Source organism: Amblyomma mixtum, chromosome 3 (genome assembly GCF_055824585.1).
Source record: "Amblyomma mixtum isolate Tamu chromosome 3, ASM5582458v1, whole genome shotgun sequence".
Taxonomy (NCBI): Eukaryota; Metazoa; Arthropoda; class Arachnida; order Ixodida; family Ixodidae; genus Amblyomma; species Amblyomma mixtum.
In genome coordinates this window covers 383,618,921-383,630,338 of record NC_143014.1, presented here as the reverse complement: position 1 = coordinate 383,630,338, position 11,418 = coordinate 383,618,921, and the positions used below count along the sequence as shown (strand labels likewise).

At 45.5% G+C, this 11,418-nt stretch overlaps 1 protein-coding gene across 1 annotated transcript; it reads right to left on the bottom strand.

Moving 5' to 3' along the window:
• Positions 1 to 267: 267 nt before the first annotated feature.
• LOC149357057 (uncharacterized) lies at positions 268 to 10,463 on the bottom strand. Its single transcript, XM_089577872.1, has 4 exons — positions 10,068 to 10,463; positions 2,199 to 2,296; positions 1,259 to 1,479; positions 268 to 427 (listed from the first exon to the last, which is right to left on the bottom strand). The coding sequence occupies exons 1-4, from the start codon at positions 10,111 to 10,113 to the stop codon at positions 307 to 309; spliced, it is 486 nt and encodes a 161-aa protein (XP_089433998.1). The 5' UTR covers positions 10,114 to 10,463; the 3' UTR covers positions 268 to 306.
• Between the last annotated feature and the right edge of the window lie 955 nt (positions 10,464 to 11,418).

Here is an 11,418-nt window from a genome sequence, read left to right as displayed (position 1 = left end):
CAGTGGTCTCAGAAGGCGAAGTGCGGTGAAAAGGCTGGGGAGGGGCGTAGGCGTAACCTCGAGGGTCAGTATTGGCAGCAGGGGACAACACTTGGCGGCGGCAGGGACGCATCACATGGCTAGGAATGCCGCAGACATAACAAATGGGTAGGTTGTCCGGTGTCCGCCATGGACGGAAACGTTGCGGTGGTGGCCAGGCAGGACGAAATGGTGTCGACTGCAGTGGATGCTGGTACGAAACGAACGTTTCTGGGCGGGCACGCCTGACGGCTTCGGCATAGGTAAGTGGCAAAATAAATTTATACATCATGACCTCCAATTTTTCGTTGCACGTCCCCCAGCTTCTGTGAGAGGTGCATGCGCACGGCTTTCAGTCTCTTCTCTGCAAGCTCCTTTGGTATGTCTCCCATGTAGATATGAAACAGAGCTGCACAATAGAACACAAAATAGGCCACATTTGAACACAACTAGATACATGATAAATGCAAAAGTGAGATTCAGAATTACCACTCTCATTGTAAAAACACAGAAACGAATGTTCGCCATTAAAGGGGCCATGAAGCCTACTTTCGTGCATACCCTTGTTGTAGCATTTAATTCCCAACACATTAAATTACAATACCCAAAACTTTCAGTTGATTCCGTGCGGCAGATATCTTTAAAACGATTTTCGTTTCCTTTGCGAACTGACTGCTTGTCTGGCAACCTCTGATTGCTGACGACACATGGGCCTACCCACTCCGCGTCTGCTGTGTGTTGTTGGATGCATTGAGATGCTTGCATGAAAACCAAAGACAGAGATTACTCGAAACAACAGGCAATGCTATTTATACATTCTGTGCAGATATGTTAATTGCACTATCTTTGTCGCAGCAAGATCGGAGAACGCGCACAATGACTTGCCACCAGTCGTTGAGAACGCTAATTTCACAACCAAATAGATAAATCAGGTTACTGGCAGAACGGATCTTAGCGAGAGCCACACAAACAGTGTGGAGATCTCTGAAAGTGCTGTGATAGAGCCTGCATGAAGAAACGTATGGGCATAACACACCTTGCAAAAACTAAACGTCACTTTTGCCCGACTTTGCAGTTTTGGATGCAATAAGGACATTGCAGTTGTTACAAACCTCGGATACAATGAACAGGATCTCCATGACTATCACGCTTTCTGTAAGTGAGCGCGACTGTATTTGGCTGAAGCAAAGTTTGATTGCCTAGGTGTTACTCAAAGCAAAGAAAAAAAAAGCACTAGCACCTTTCAGAGAAGACTTTTTCCGGTGTAAGTGCCGGTTTCGCCTCTGTTCTGCCAAGAGACCGGCACTTATTTGAAAGCACGCCAGTCACGCTGCGGCTCTTCAGCTCATCAGGTGTCCAATACACCTGAGTAGCACCGCGGCAGAAGATTGAGTCTGTTGGTGCTCTCAGGAGCATCTGCCAGGCACCAGGCTCCATCCAGAGCCCACTGCCTGCATAGACCTGCAGCAAACGTGGAGAATTTCGCATTTGTACACATTAACAGCAATGAATCAAGGGATTTTAAATATTTCATAACTTAAAACAAACAGCTGAAAAACATAAAAATTATGTAGGCATGAATGCACTCTTTTACAGCGAGCAGTGTCCAAAATCAGTAGATTTTTTATTTCTAGCCTTATAATTCGAAAAAAAAGAAATTGCTTGCGTGCAACATGAAATATATAGCACAATCTTCTGACAGTTCTAGCTTCTCTTCATTCCGAGTCAAATACCGCCAAAAGTTGAAATAATGTTCTCTGCCCCAATTCAAACAAACTTCAGAAATGAGAATAAATTTCACATACCAACAACTAGGCATACCTGACAGAACAAGGCAGCCTCCTCATGATCAAAAATTACTTGTGTACTAAGAATTTCCTCAGGACAAGAATAACTGCAGACCCATTATGGCATCGTCAGGTAATGAAGTACAAAAATGACAAATTAGAAATGCTGACCTGTGCCTTACATGATATTGTCTGAAACCACACATCTATGCTTTGCACACTACCCTTTTCGGCACACTTACTGGGACTAGTATAAGTTTCTACTGTAAGCTAGCATCATCCTCTAAACTGTACCCATTTCACTATGTACCAGCCCCAATTTAATTAAGAATCATTCACTCACTCTACTATGGTATTTGATACACTATATGACTTAAGAACACGCACAATCACCTTTCCATCATCCCTAGCAGAACCTATCACAGTGTCCTGCCCACCAGGCAGCTGGAGCTGGCAGTCCGCGGCGGTCTCCATCTCCTCGGCTGAGCATACTTTTTTGACAAGAAAAGGAAGTACACAAATATCAATGCACCTCAGCAGCACATATAAGCAAAAGCAAACTGAGTACAGTTTGACATTGTGGGCTATCAAGTAAATGAAAAAAATTAAGTATTTTGCTCTCAAGGTAACAGTGAAAGCTTTGCACAGTAGAACCTCGCTGCTGAGTTGATGGGTGCTGCATTTTCCTGGCTGCTACACATTGTAGTGGTCTAGATCTGGCATGATGATAATAGGGTTCCATGCATTATAAACCCTGCTGTTCGTTGCATTGTAACTTCGGCCATATTCCTACACAGTAATACTTGTGAAATAACACCCCATGCCAGCCTAAATGAGAAGCAGTGGCAGTCATATGTTTACTTCTAAAGCGGCTTTACTTGGCCTGGCATGTCTAGCACCACTGTGTTAGGCAGACGGCATTCAGACAGGCTGTGCCATCATCATCCACAGTGGTTGCACTTTTTTGAAGCAGTAGCTTCACTGCTACAGGTGCACGGCTGAGATCGCCATGTACGCAACATGACCTTCAAGTCTGCCACAAATAAAATAAACAAACAAATAAACCTCACAATCAGTGGGATTCAAACTCAGGTCCATTGGGCGAGAGCCAGGTGCGCTAACCACTAAGCTTCAGACCCACGGTGTGACAATTCAATAAAACTGGAGATATACAGCGTGTCCCAGCTAAAAGTAACCAAGCTTGTTAAAAAGAGGATGATCCCTAGCCGAGTGAGACCAACTGAGGGTTGTTGATAGTCGCGTGTCCTAGTCTGCAGTATTTAGCAAAGACTAATTAGCTAACTTTTTAATTATTGCTTTCAGGAAGAAATTGTCAATGCAGGAGTTGTAGATCCCATAGAAAAATAATCGTTTGCCTTGTTTGCAGCTAAGTACCACTGATACAACTTCTTTTATCTGACTTAAAAGAAAGCCCGCGAAATACAAAAAGAACCACGTGATAGGGAAGCAGTTACAGCGCTCCCAAACGAGCGATCAAGCAACGACATCCGGTTATGTTTGCAACGCTGTCCCGTACAGCTTTTGGCGTCTTGAGGAGGTGGCGAGATATGCACCAGGAACTGCTTATGCGTCATGGAAAGTGAGCGGGTGCTGCTTTTCAAGGAAGTGAAGCGCGGCTCGCATGGAGCGCTTTTTCACGCGTAACCTCGCCTCGAGTGATAGGAATGTGGCCGTGCCGCTAACTTGCACCGTCACGCGCTGAAGAAACGGTCGCCCTAGCGCCGATGCGAGAGTTAATTACGTATATCTCGCAACCATCACAAAACGCCGAACCCCGTTCGGGACAACGTTGCAAAGATAAGCGAATGTCTTTGCTTGGCTGGTCGTCTGGGAGCGCTGAAACTGCTTCCCTATCACGTGGCTCTTTTTGTATTTCGCGGGCTTTCTTTTAAGTCAAATAAAAGAAGCTGTATCAGTGGTACTTGGCTGCAAACACGGCAAACGGTTATTTTTCAAAGGGATCTACAACTCCTGCATTGACACTTTCTTCCTGTAGGCAATAATTAAAAAGTTAGCTAATTAGTCTCTGCTAATTAATCATGTTTGCATAATAAAAAAAACATACTACAGACTAGGACACGCGACTGGCAACAACCCTCAGTTGGTCTCACTCGGCTAGGGATCATCCTCTTTTTTACAAGCTTCGTTACTTTTAGCTGGGACACCCTGTATATGTGCTTCTTGTATACTAACTGCTAGGTTACACAGCCGCTCATGCAATATCATGGTAATTTGTGATTCGAGCGATTCATGATTGATCAGTGACAGGCGATTTCGAGAGGAGTTTGAAGAGGAATAACAAGAGGAAGACGAAGAATACAAAGAGGAAGATTAGCGCTCCACACGCAGAAAATCTAACACCACGGGTATAGGAAAAAATCAGCTGTGGTTTAGCTTCGGTTAAACCTGGTGAGAAGCAGTAGTTTCACGTAGCTACGTGCGGCAAAGTCCAAAGAAACAACAATCTTTCAACAAGCCGAGAAACTAGAAACAAACAAAGCTTTGCAAAGCGCAGCCACATGAAGCTACCGCTTCTCGCCATGTTTAATCAGAGCTAAACCACAGCTAATTTTTTCTTCACCTATCCTTGTTTCTTTGTAATTGTGCTGCTAGTGTTAGTGTGGCTGGCGCGATTGATTTTGTCCTTCCGCACCTCATCACATCTTTTGTGACTTCTGGATGCACACAGCAGTGGCAACAAAGAGGACGAGGGCTAGCCTCCGCTGGAACCAACCATTATGTTGGCTGTAGCGGCATTAGACATTCTCAGAAAGTATGTTTGCAATGATCGCAACAGCCACATAGCCCCGTAAATTCTGGAGAAATGAGTAGTCCTCACCGGACGTAAGAAAATGCAGCAGACAATGCTGCATGATTTTTTCAAGTGCCAGCACTGCAATAAATGTGTTTAGTTCTTCATTCCTGTCATTTTTAAATTTGTCCTACTTCCTGCCTCTAATGTTTCCTCGCTCTTGCATTTTTTTTTTGTAGCAAGAGCTATTGGTCGCAAAGTAGCATTTTCACTGCGGCGGTGGTCACACCGTGGTCACACCGCTTCTTGCGCCGCTGCCTAGCAACCGTTGCCAGATGGAGCCGCGCCATCTGGTGCAACGTCAGAGGAGGAGGAGAGCCAGAGATAGCAGTAGGCACAGCAAGAGACCTCCCAAATCTACGTACGCATTCACTGGACACCCAGAAATCACGCACAAGGGACCGGGAACAGGACTGCCCACGAGGCTGCTGGCGCGCAGCTAGAGGAAGACCGTCGGCATTGCCTTAACGTGAGCCGACCAACTCGGACCACCCTTATCGTTCTCCCATCCCGCTCATAATACCTGACTCTATCATCACACGCCTTTAACAAGAGCAGAGGGGTTTGTCGTGGGACTTTGTCCCAGACATTACTCCATCCATTCCTTCTGGACTTTCTCGCCCGGCCCAAGTTCTCGCTCACAAGGTGCGAGCCGGTGCAGCGTACACCCCGGACATCCCGAGTCGATGGCACCGAACCAGGATCGGCTGCCCCGATTGCCCTGCTGACTCTGTTGATTTGCACCACCTGATCTGGACCTGTCCTGGCACTGCGAGCCTCTGCGCCTGCTACACCTCTGCCTACCGCATCCAGACATACGATGACTGGACGGCCCCCAGTACCGACGCCAAGCGCAAGCTCAGTGCCCTGCTAGACTTCATGTCAGAGACCGACACCCTCACCTTCACCTAACCAACCCACTTCCCCCTTGGGCCTCAGGTCATCCTTGTGATTAAAGATTTATGAATGAATGAGCAGCGGCCTGTATAAGAGGGCGGTTCGTTGAAGCTGTTGTGGCCAGAGATGGAGAGCGAGTCGGAGAGGCTGAAACAAACCAAGCTTAGCTGTTGGAACGAAACAAGGCAAAGGCGACCAGACCGAGGAAGAACGTGCAGAACGTCTGAATAAGCGACGCCGTGAAGATGCAGCTCGACGAGTTCGCCTAGCCTCTGAAGGTCCATTACCTCTCGCTACGTATGTCTGGCATAGCTGAGCTAAGCCACAGCCAATTTTTTTTAGTCCCGTGAGGAGTACATCAGCAGGGTTATGCTGTATTAAAACTTGTAGAAACATTAATACTATGAGAAACACATCTCAGTGAAGAGTTGATCGGCTGCTACACTAACAGTAGTAAAGCTTTTTGACGGGCTAGTTGGTACATATTCATATTTGAAAGGGTGTGCGCTAAAAAAGACAAACGCAGGAAAAAGATAGAGACGACAGGAAAGAAGCGCAACTTCCAACTTTAATGACGACAAAAGAAGCCAGGCGCACATATATATCCGCTGATAAACAGATATGAGCTGCGTGATGGAGCGTGACCCCATCAACCAAACATAAGACAGCGCAAAAAATGCATATCTAAGTGACATTAAAAGAAACCCAAGAAAGTGAACATATCAAACACCTGCCGAGGTAAGGTAAAAAAGTGGGATTCGTATCGGCTGACAACAATGCATAACAACATGGGAAAACAGAGCTGTATGAAAGATGACACTGAAAAAGAGGATAACACCATAAAAAAGGCTAACAACATGACGAAATTTTTAACAAAGAACAAGTGAAAGATGGAGATAAAAACCGTGTAAAGGGTGGTAAATAAAGGCACATTGGAACATATAAAAGGACAATAAAACATAGAGAGGCGAACGGGTTAATAGTCTAGATGTACCCATCCAGAAAGGCAAGTTCATTTCTAGACAGGTTAATGGAAGGCGTGCTAACGCACTTGTCTTTCCTGAGGTGAATAAAAAAGGCCTCGATTACTTCTCTTTCTGTCTTGTCCTGAGCCTTAGCTAGAAACTTGGTTTCATTAAACTTGGGGTAGCAGTTCTGGCAACTGCTGCAGTGTAACGGAAGGTTACCTCCAGACCTGTTCTTCATGGTGACGTTGTGCCTGCGGGCGCGCTCATTGAAACATTTCCCGGTTTGACCCACATACACTTTGCCGCACGTCAAGGGAATCTCGTACACAACATTGGCAGTGCATTGTGTGTACACGGTTTGATGCTTGATATTACAGGCCTTCTTAACACGCTTCCTGGTCACCATCGGACATAATTTCGCCAGTTTGCAAGTAGCCGAAAAAACTAGCCTAACCCCGTGACGAGACGCAACTTTCTTTAAATTGTGTGAAAGACCATGCAGGTAAGGTATAACCTGCACAGGTTTCCGTTCTGTTTGATGTTTAGCATGCTCCGAGGCGGTCAAATGAGCTGAGACCGGATGCCTCGAAATATTCTTTTCAGGTAAAACGCATAAGCCTGCTTGTCCACTACGTGCCATTGTGTCTGAAAGGGATACGTGGCAAAACGTTGTGGGTGACTTCCTTCGGTGCCAACTGGACAGAATAGCTGGCGCTTACCCTTACCGCGTTCGAAGCTCAAAGGAAGTGGTGCAGGTACTGGAGGGAGGCAAGGTATCGGCCACAACTGGTTTTTCAATTGACGTTGAGGACTTATTTTACTCTGTGCCTCACGACGGGTTGTTGGATGCTGTTCGTGAACATTTGGAAGAATTTGGCGAAGTCAGGTTTCAAAATTCTGCCGGTGTCACAACTGAAAAATTTCTGGACCTACTATTGTTTTATTTGGATTCCACTGTTATTTGCTTCCAGGATGAGTTTTACTTGCAAAAAGCCGGAATTTGTATAGGTTCCTCAGTCGCACCGGTCTTATGCGGAATTTTTCTGGCGTCATTTGACCGGCGCCTTGAAGCTAGCTTGAAGGACACAGGGATAACATGTATTTTCAGATACGTCGACGATTATCTTGTCCTTCTTAACGCACCTTCATACTGTGCTGCTGATACACTTGTAGTCCAAATTCTCACTACCTTCTGTTCTTCATCGAGGGGTCTAAAATTCACGCATGAACGAGCAGATCATGATCGACTCCAGTTTCTTGACTTACAGCTTATTTTTACAAATGATCATGTGTGTTGGTCTTATCAGCCGCACTCAAAGAAGTCACTTTTGCCCTATGATAGTGCCCACTCCAAGCTGGTAAAGCTTGGCATAGTATCTCTTTGCATGAAATCTGCATTAGAAAAATCCTGCGGCCACAAGATAGGTGAAAGTTTCCAGTGCCAGATCGACCGAATTTCTGCTGCAGGTTACCCTGCAAATCTGGTCACGAACATGTCTGAAAACCTTTTGCAAAAAATTAAAAACTCGGAGCATGCTAAACATCAAACAGAACGGAAACCTGTGCAGGTTATACCTTACCTGCATGGTCTTTCACACAATTTAAAGAAAGTTGCGTCTCGTCACGGGGTTAAGTTGGTTTTTTCGGCTACTTGCAAACTGGCGAAATTATGTCCGATGGTGACCAGGAAGCGTGTTAAGAAGGCCTGTAATATCAAGCATCAAACCGTGTACACACAATGCACTGCCAATGTTGTGTACGAGATTCCCTTGACGTGCGGCAAAGTGTATGTGGGTCAAACCGGGAAATGTTTCAATGAGCGCGCCCGCAGGCACAACGTCACCATGAAGAACAGGTCTGGAGGTAACCTTCCGTTACACTGCAGCAGTTGCCAGAACTGCTACCCCAAGTTTAATGAAACCAAGTTTCTAGCTAAGGCTCAGGACAAGACAGAAAGAGAAGTAATCGAGGCCTTTTTTATTCACCTCAGGAAAGACAAGTGCGTTAGCACGCCTTCTATTAACCTGTCTAGAAATGAACTTGCCTTTCTGGATGGGTACATCTAGACTATTAACCCGTTCGCCTCTCTATGTTTTATTGTCCTTTTAGATGTTCCAATGTGCCTTTATTTACCACCCTTTACACGGTTTTTATCTCCATCTTTCACTTGTTCTTTGTTAAAAATTTCGTCATGTTGTTAGCCTTTTTTATGGTGTTATCCTCTTTTTCAGTGTCATCTTTCATACAGCTCTGTTTTCCCATGTTGTTATGCATTGTTGTCAGCCGATACGAATCCCACTTTTTTACCTTACCTCGGCAGGTGTTTGATATGTTCACTTTCTTGGGTTTCTTTTAATGTCACTTAGATATGCATTTTTTGCGCTGTCTTATGTTTGGTTGATGGGGTCACGCTCCATCACGCAGCTCATATCTGTTTATCAGCGGATATATATGTGCGCCTGGCTTCTTTTGTTGTCATTAAAGTTGGAAGTTGCGCTTCTTTCCTGTCGTCTGTATCTTTTCCCTGTGTACGTCTTTTTTAGCGCACACCCTTTTAAACTACACTAACACTGATGGCTAAAAAGATAACTGGTGAAATAATGAGGGCTAAGTGACAAGTGACAACCGTGGCCGCAGTGGCTCAGTGGTTATAACGCTTGGCTGCTGACCCAAATGACGAGAGTTCGATCCAGCTGCGGCAATGGAATTTCGATGGAGGCGAAGTTCCAGGGGCCCGTGTGCTGTGCGATGTCAGTGCACGTTAAAGAACCTCAGCTGGTCGAAATTTCCGGAGCCCTCCACTACCACGTCCCTCATAGCCCGAGTCGCTTTGGGACGCTGAACCCCCATAAACGAGCCTTAAAGACACAGCAGAACACTGCGGAGCGAGAGCAGTTCAGAAAAATCGCATATCCTGCCAAAAATGAAAGGGACAGTACAGCAAGCCTCATAGGCAATGCAAAAAGAAAAAAAAAGACGTCAGATTCAATTAACTGCGCATCTGCTGAAGGACAGCAGGAACACTGTGCCAGAAAACTTTTCAACCTGTACACGGTACAACGCCTAACAACTTTGAATGTACCAGACGACCAGAATAATGCTAATATATTTTGTTAATTCACAAGAATGGGGATGTCAATCAATTAAAAAGCTTTTAATTATTAGATAACTATGGGAAAGAAACATGAAGCTTAATGAAAAGGCTTGAAATGCAACTGAAGGCAGGACGACAAGCTATCGAAAGGTATAGATGTAATCACACAGTAGAGTAGGAGAGCGACACAAAGTAAAGATAAAAAGTACAGAAAGAAATGGGGCCTGGGAAGGGTATGTAACCAATTTCAAGAAAGGTCAATGTAGCACATACAGTCAAAGTTAGGGGCACGGCAGAGATGGTGGAAGGATGAGAGTAGAAGTTTCAGGGGATAAGGCGCCCTCAAGTGGCACAGGACAGGATTAACAGGCGCTCATTGGACAAATCCTTTGTTTGCAGTGAACATTTTCTTAGGCCGATTTGATTATGAAAAATAAAAAATGGCATGCATCACAAGAAGGTTCGCTCACCAAACTCGTCTGGCCCACTGCCACTAGCCCCATTGATGGATGTCATTGCTGGGGCCAGTTCTGTGAATTAGGTATAGTTAGAGTTCATGTCCTTACACCAAAATGCACATCAAAGGTACCGTAAAAACCCGCGTATAATACGAGGTTTTTTCCCATAATTAGCGTCCTAAATTTCCGCCTCGTACTATTTGCGGATCCGAACAAAAATTTTCGAAGTTACTCGATGTTTTGGTTTCGTTTTTGCGGCGTGGCTATGGCTTCGCTTCGCTATTGGCGCGTGGCTACGGCTTGGCTTCGTTACTCTCGACAAACGACGTCACGACGTCGTTTCTTTGTTGATCCGTTGGGTGCGCCGGGGGGTCGCGGTGTGCCGTGTGCCTGTTGACAACGCACGTGCTAGCATTGTAAACGGAGAAAAAACTAGTCACACAAGACGACGGACAAGAAGAGTGTACACACCACAACGACTGGACTAACAACTGTTGTTGAATTCAAAGGTTCCTTGTTCCTTCAGAAAAATGGAATATGTATTGGTTCTAGCGTTGCCCCAGTGCTTTCCCAGATATTTTTAGCAAAATTTGACAGAACACTTCAAAACTTACTTCATGACAAGCGTGTGTGCAAAGTTTTTAGGTACGTGGACGATTTTTTAGTATTTTTAAACCTTTCACCTAATGACACTCTGCCCGCTGCAGTAGACGATGTTTTGACTGCTTTTAAAGCTTCTTCACGCACTCTTAATTTTACTCATGAACTCCCTAGCAATCATTCTATCAGGTTCCTAGAACTGCAACTAACATTCCTTGACGATGGCCATTTATGCTGGATGTTTTCGCCTAGAAGCAAGAAAGCTTTGTTACCTTTTGGTTCTGCGCACTCTAAGATTGTAAAGAGAGGGATTGCGATGAACTGTTTCCGCAATGCACTGGGAAAAAGCTGTCACCATGCCATCAAAACCAGCCTTGACAATCAGTGCAAAGGTTTGGAAGCCGCGGGGTTCCCTAAACCACTTTTGAAGGCAGTGGCTGAATCGCTGCTTCAGAACCTCAAGAAAGGACGCACGAAGAAGACTGACGTTGGGCCAACTGAACGAAAGAAGTTCGAGGTCATGCCGTACGTGCACAAAGTGAGCCACAACTTGAAAAAAGTGGCGGCCAAGCAGGGAGTGAGCATTGTGTTCTCTGCTCCTTGCAAGCTGTCGGGACTCTGTTCGCGCATTTCTCGAGGCAGGGAAAGGAACCACGTTTGCACAACGCAGCATGAGAATCGCTTCACGACATGTGTCGCACAGGTGGTGTACAAGTTCCCCCTCACATGCGAGAGAGTTTACATCGGCCAAACTGGCCGGTGT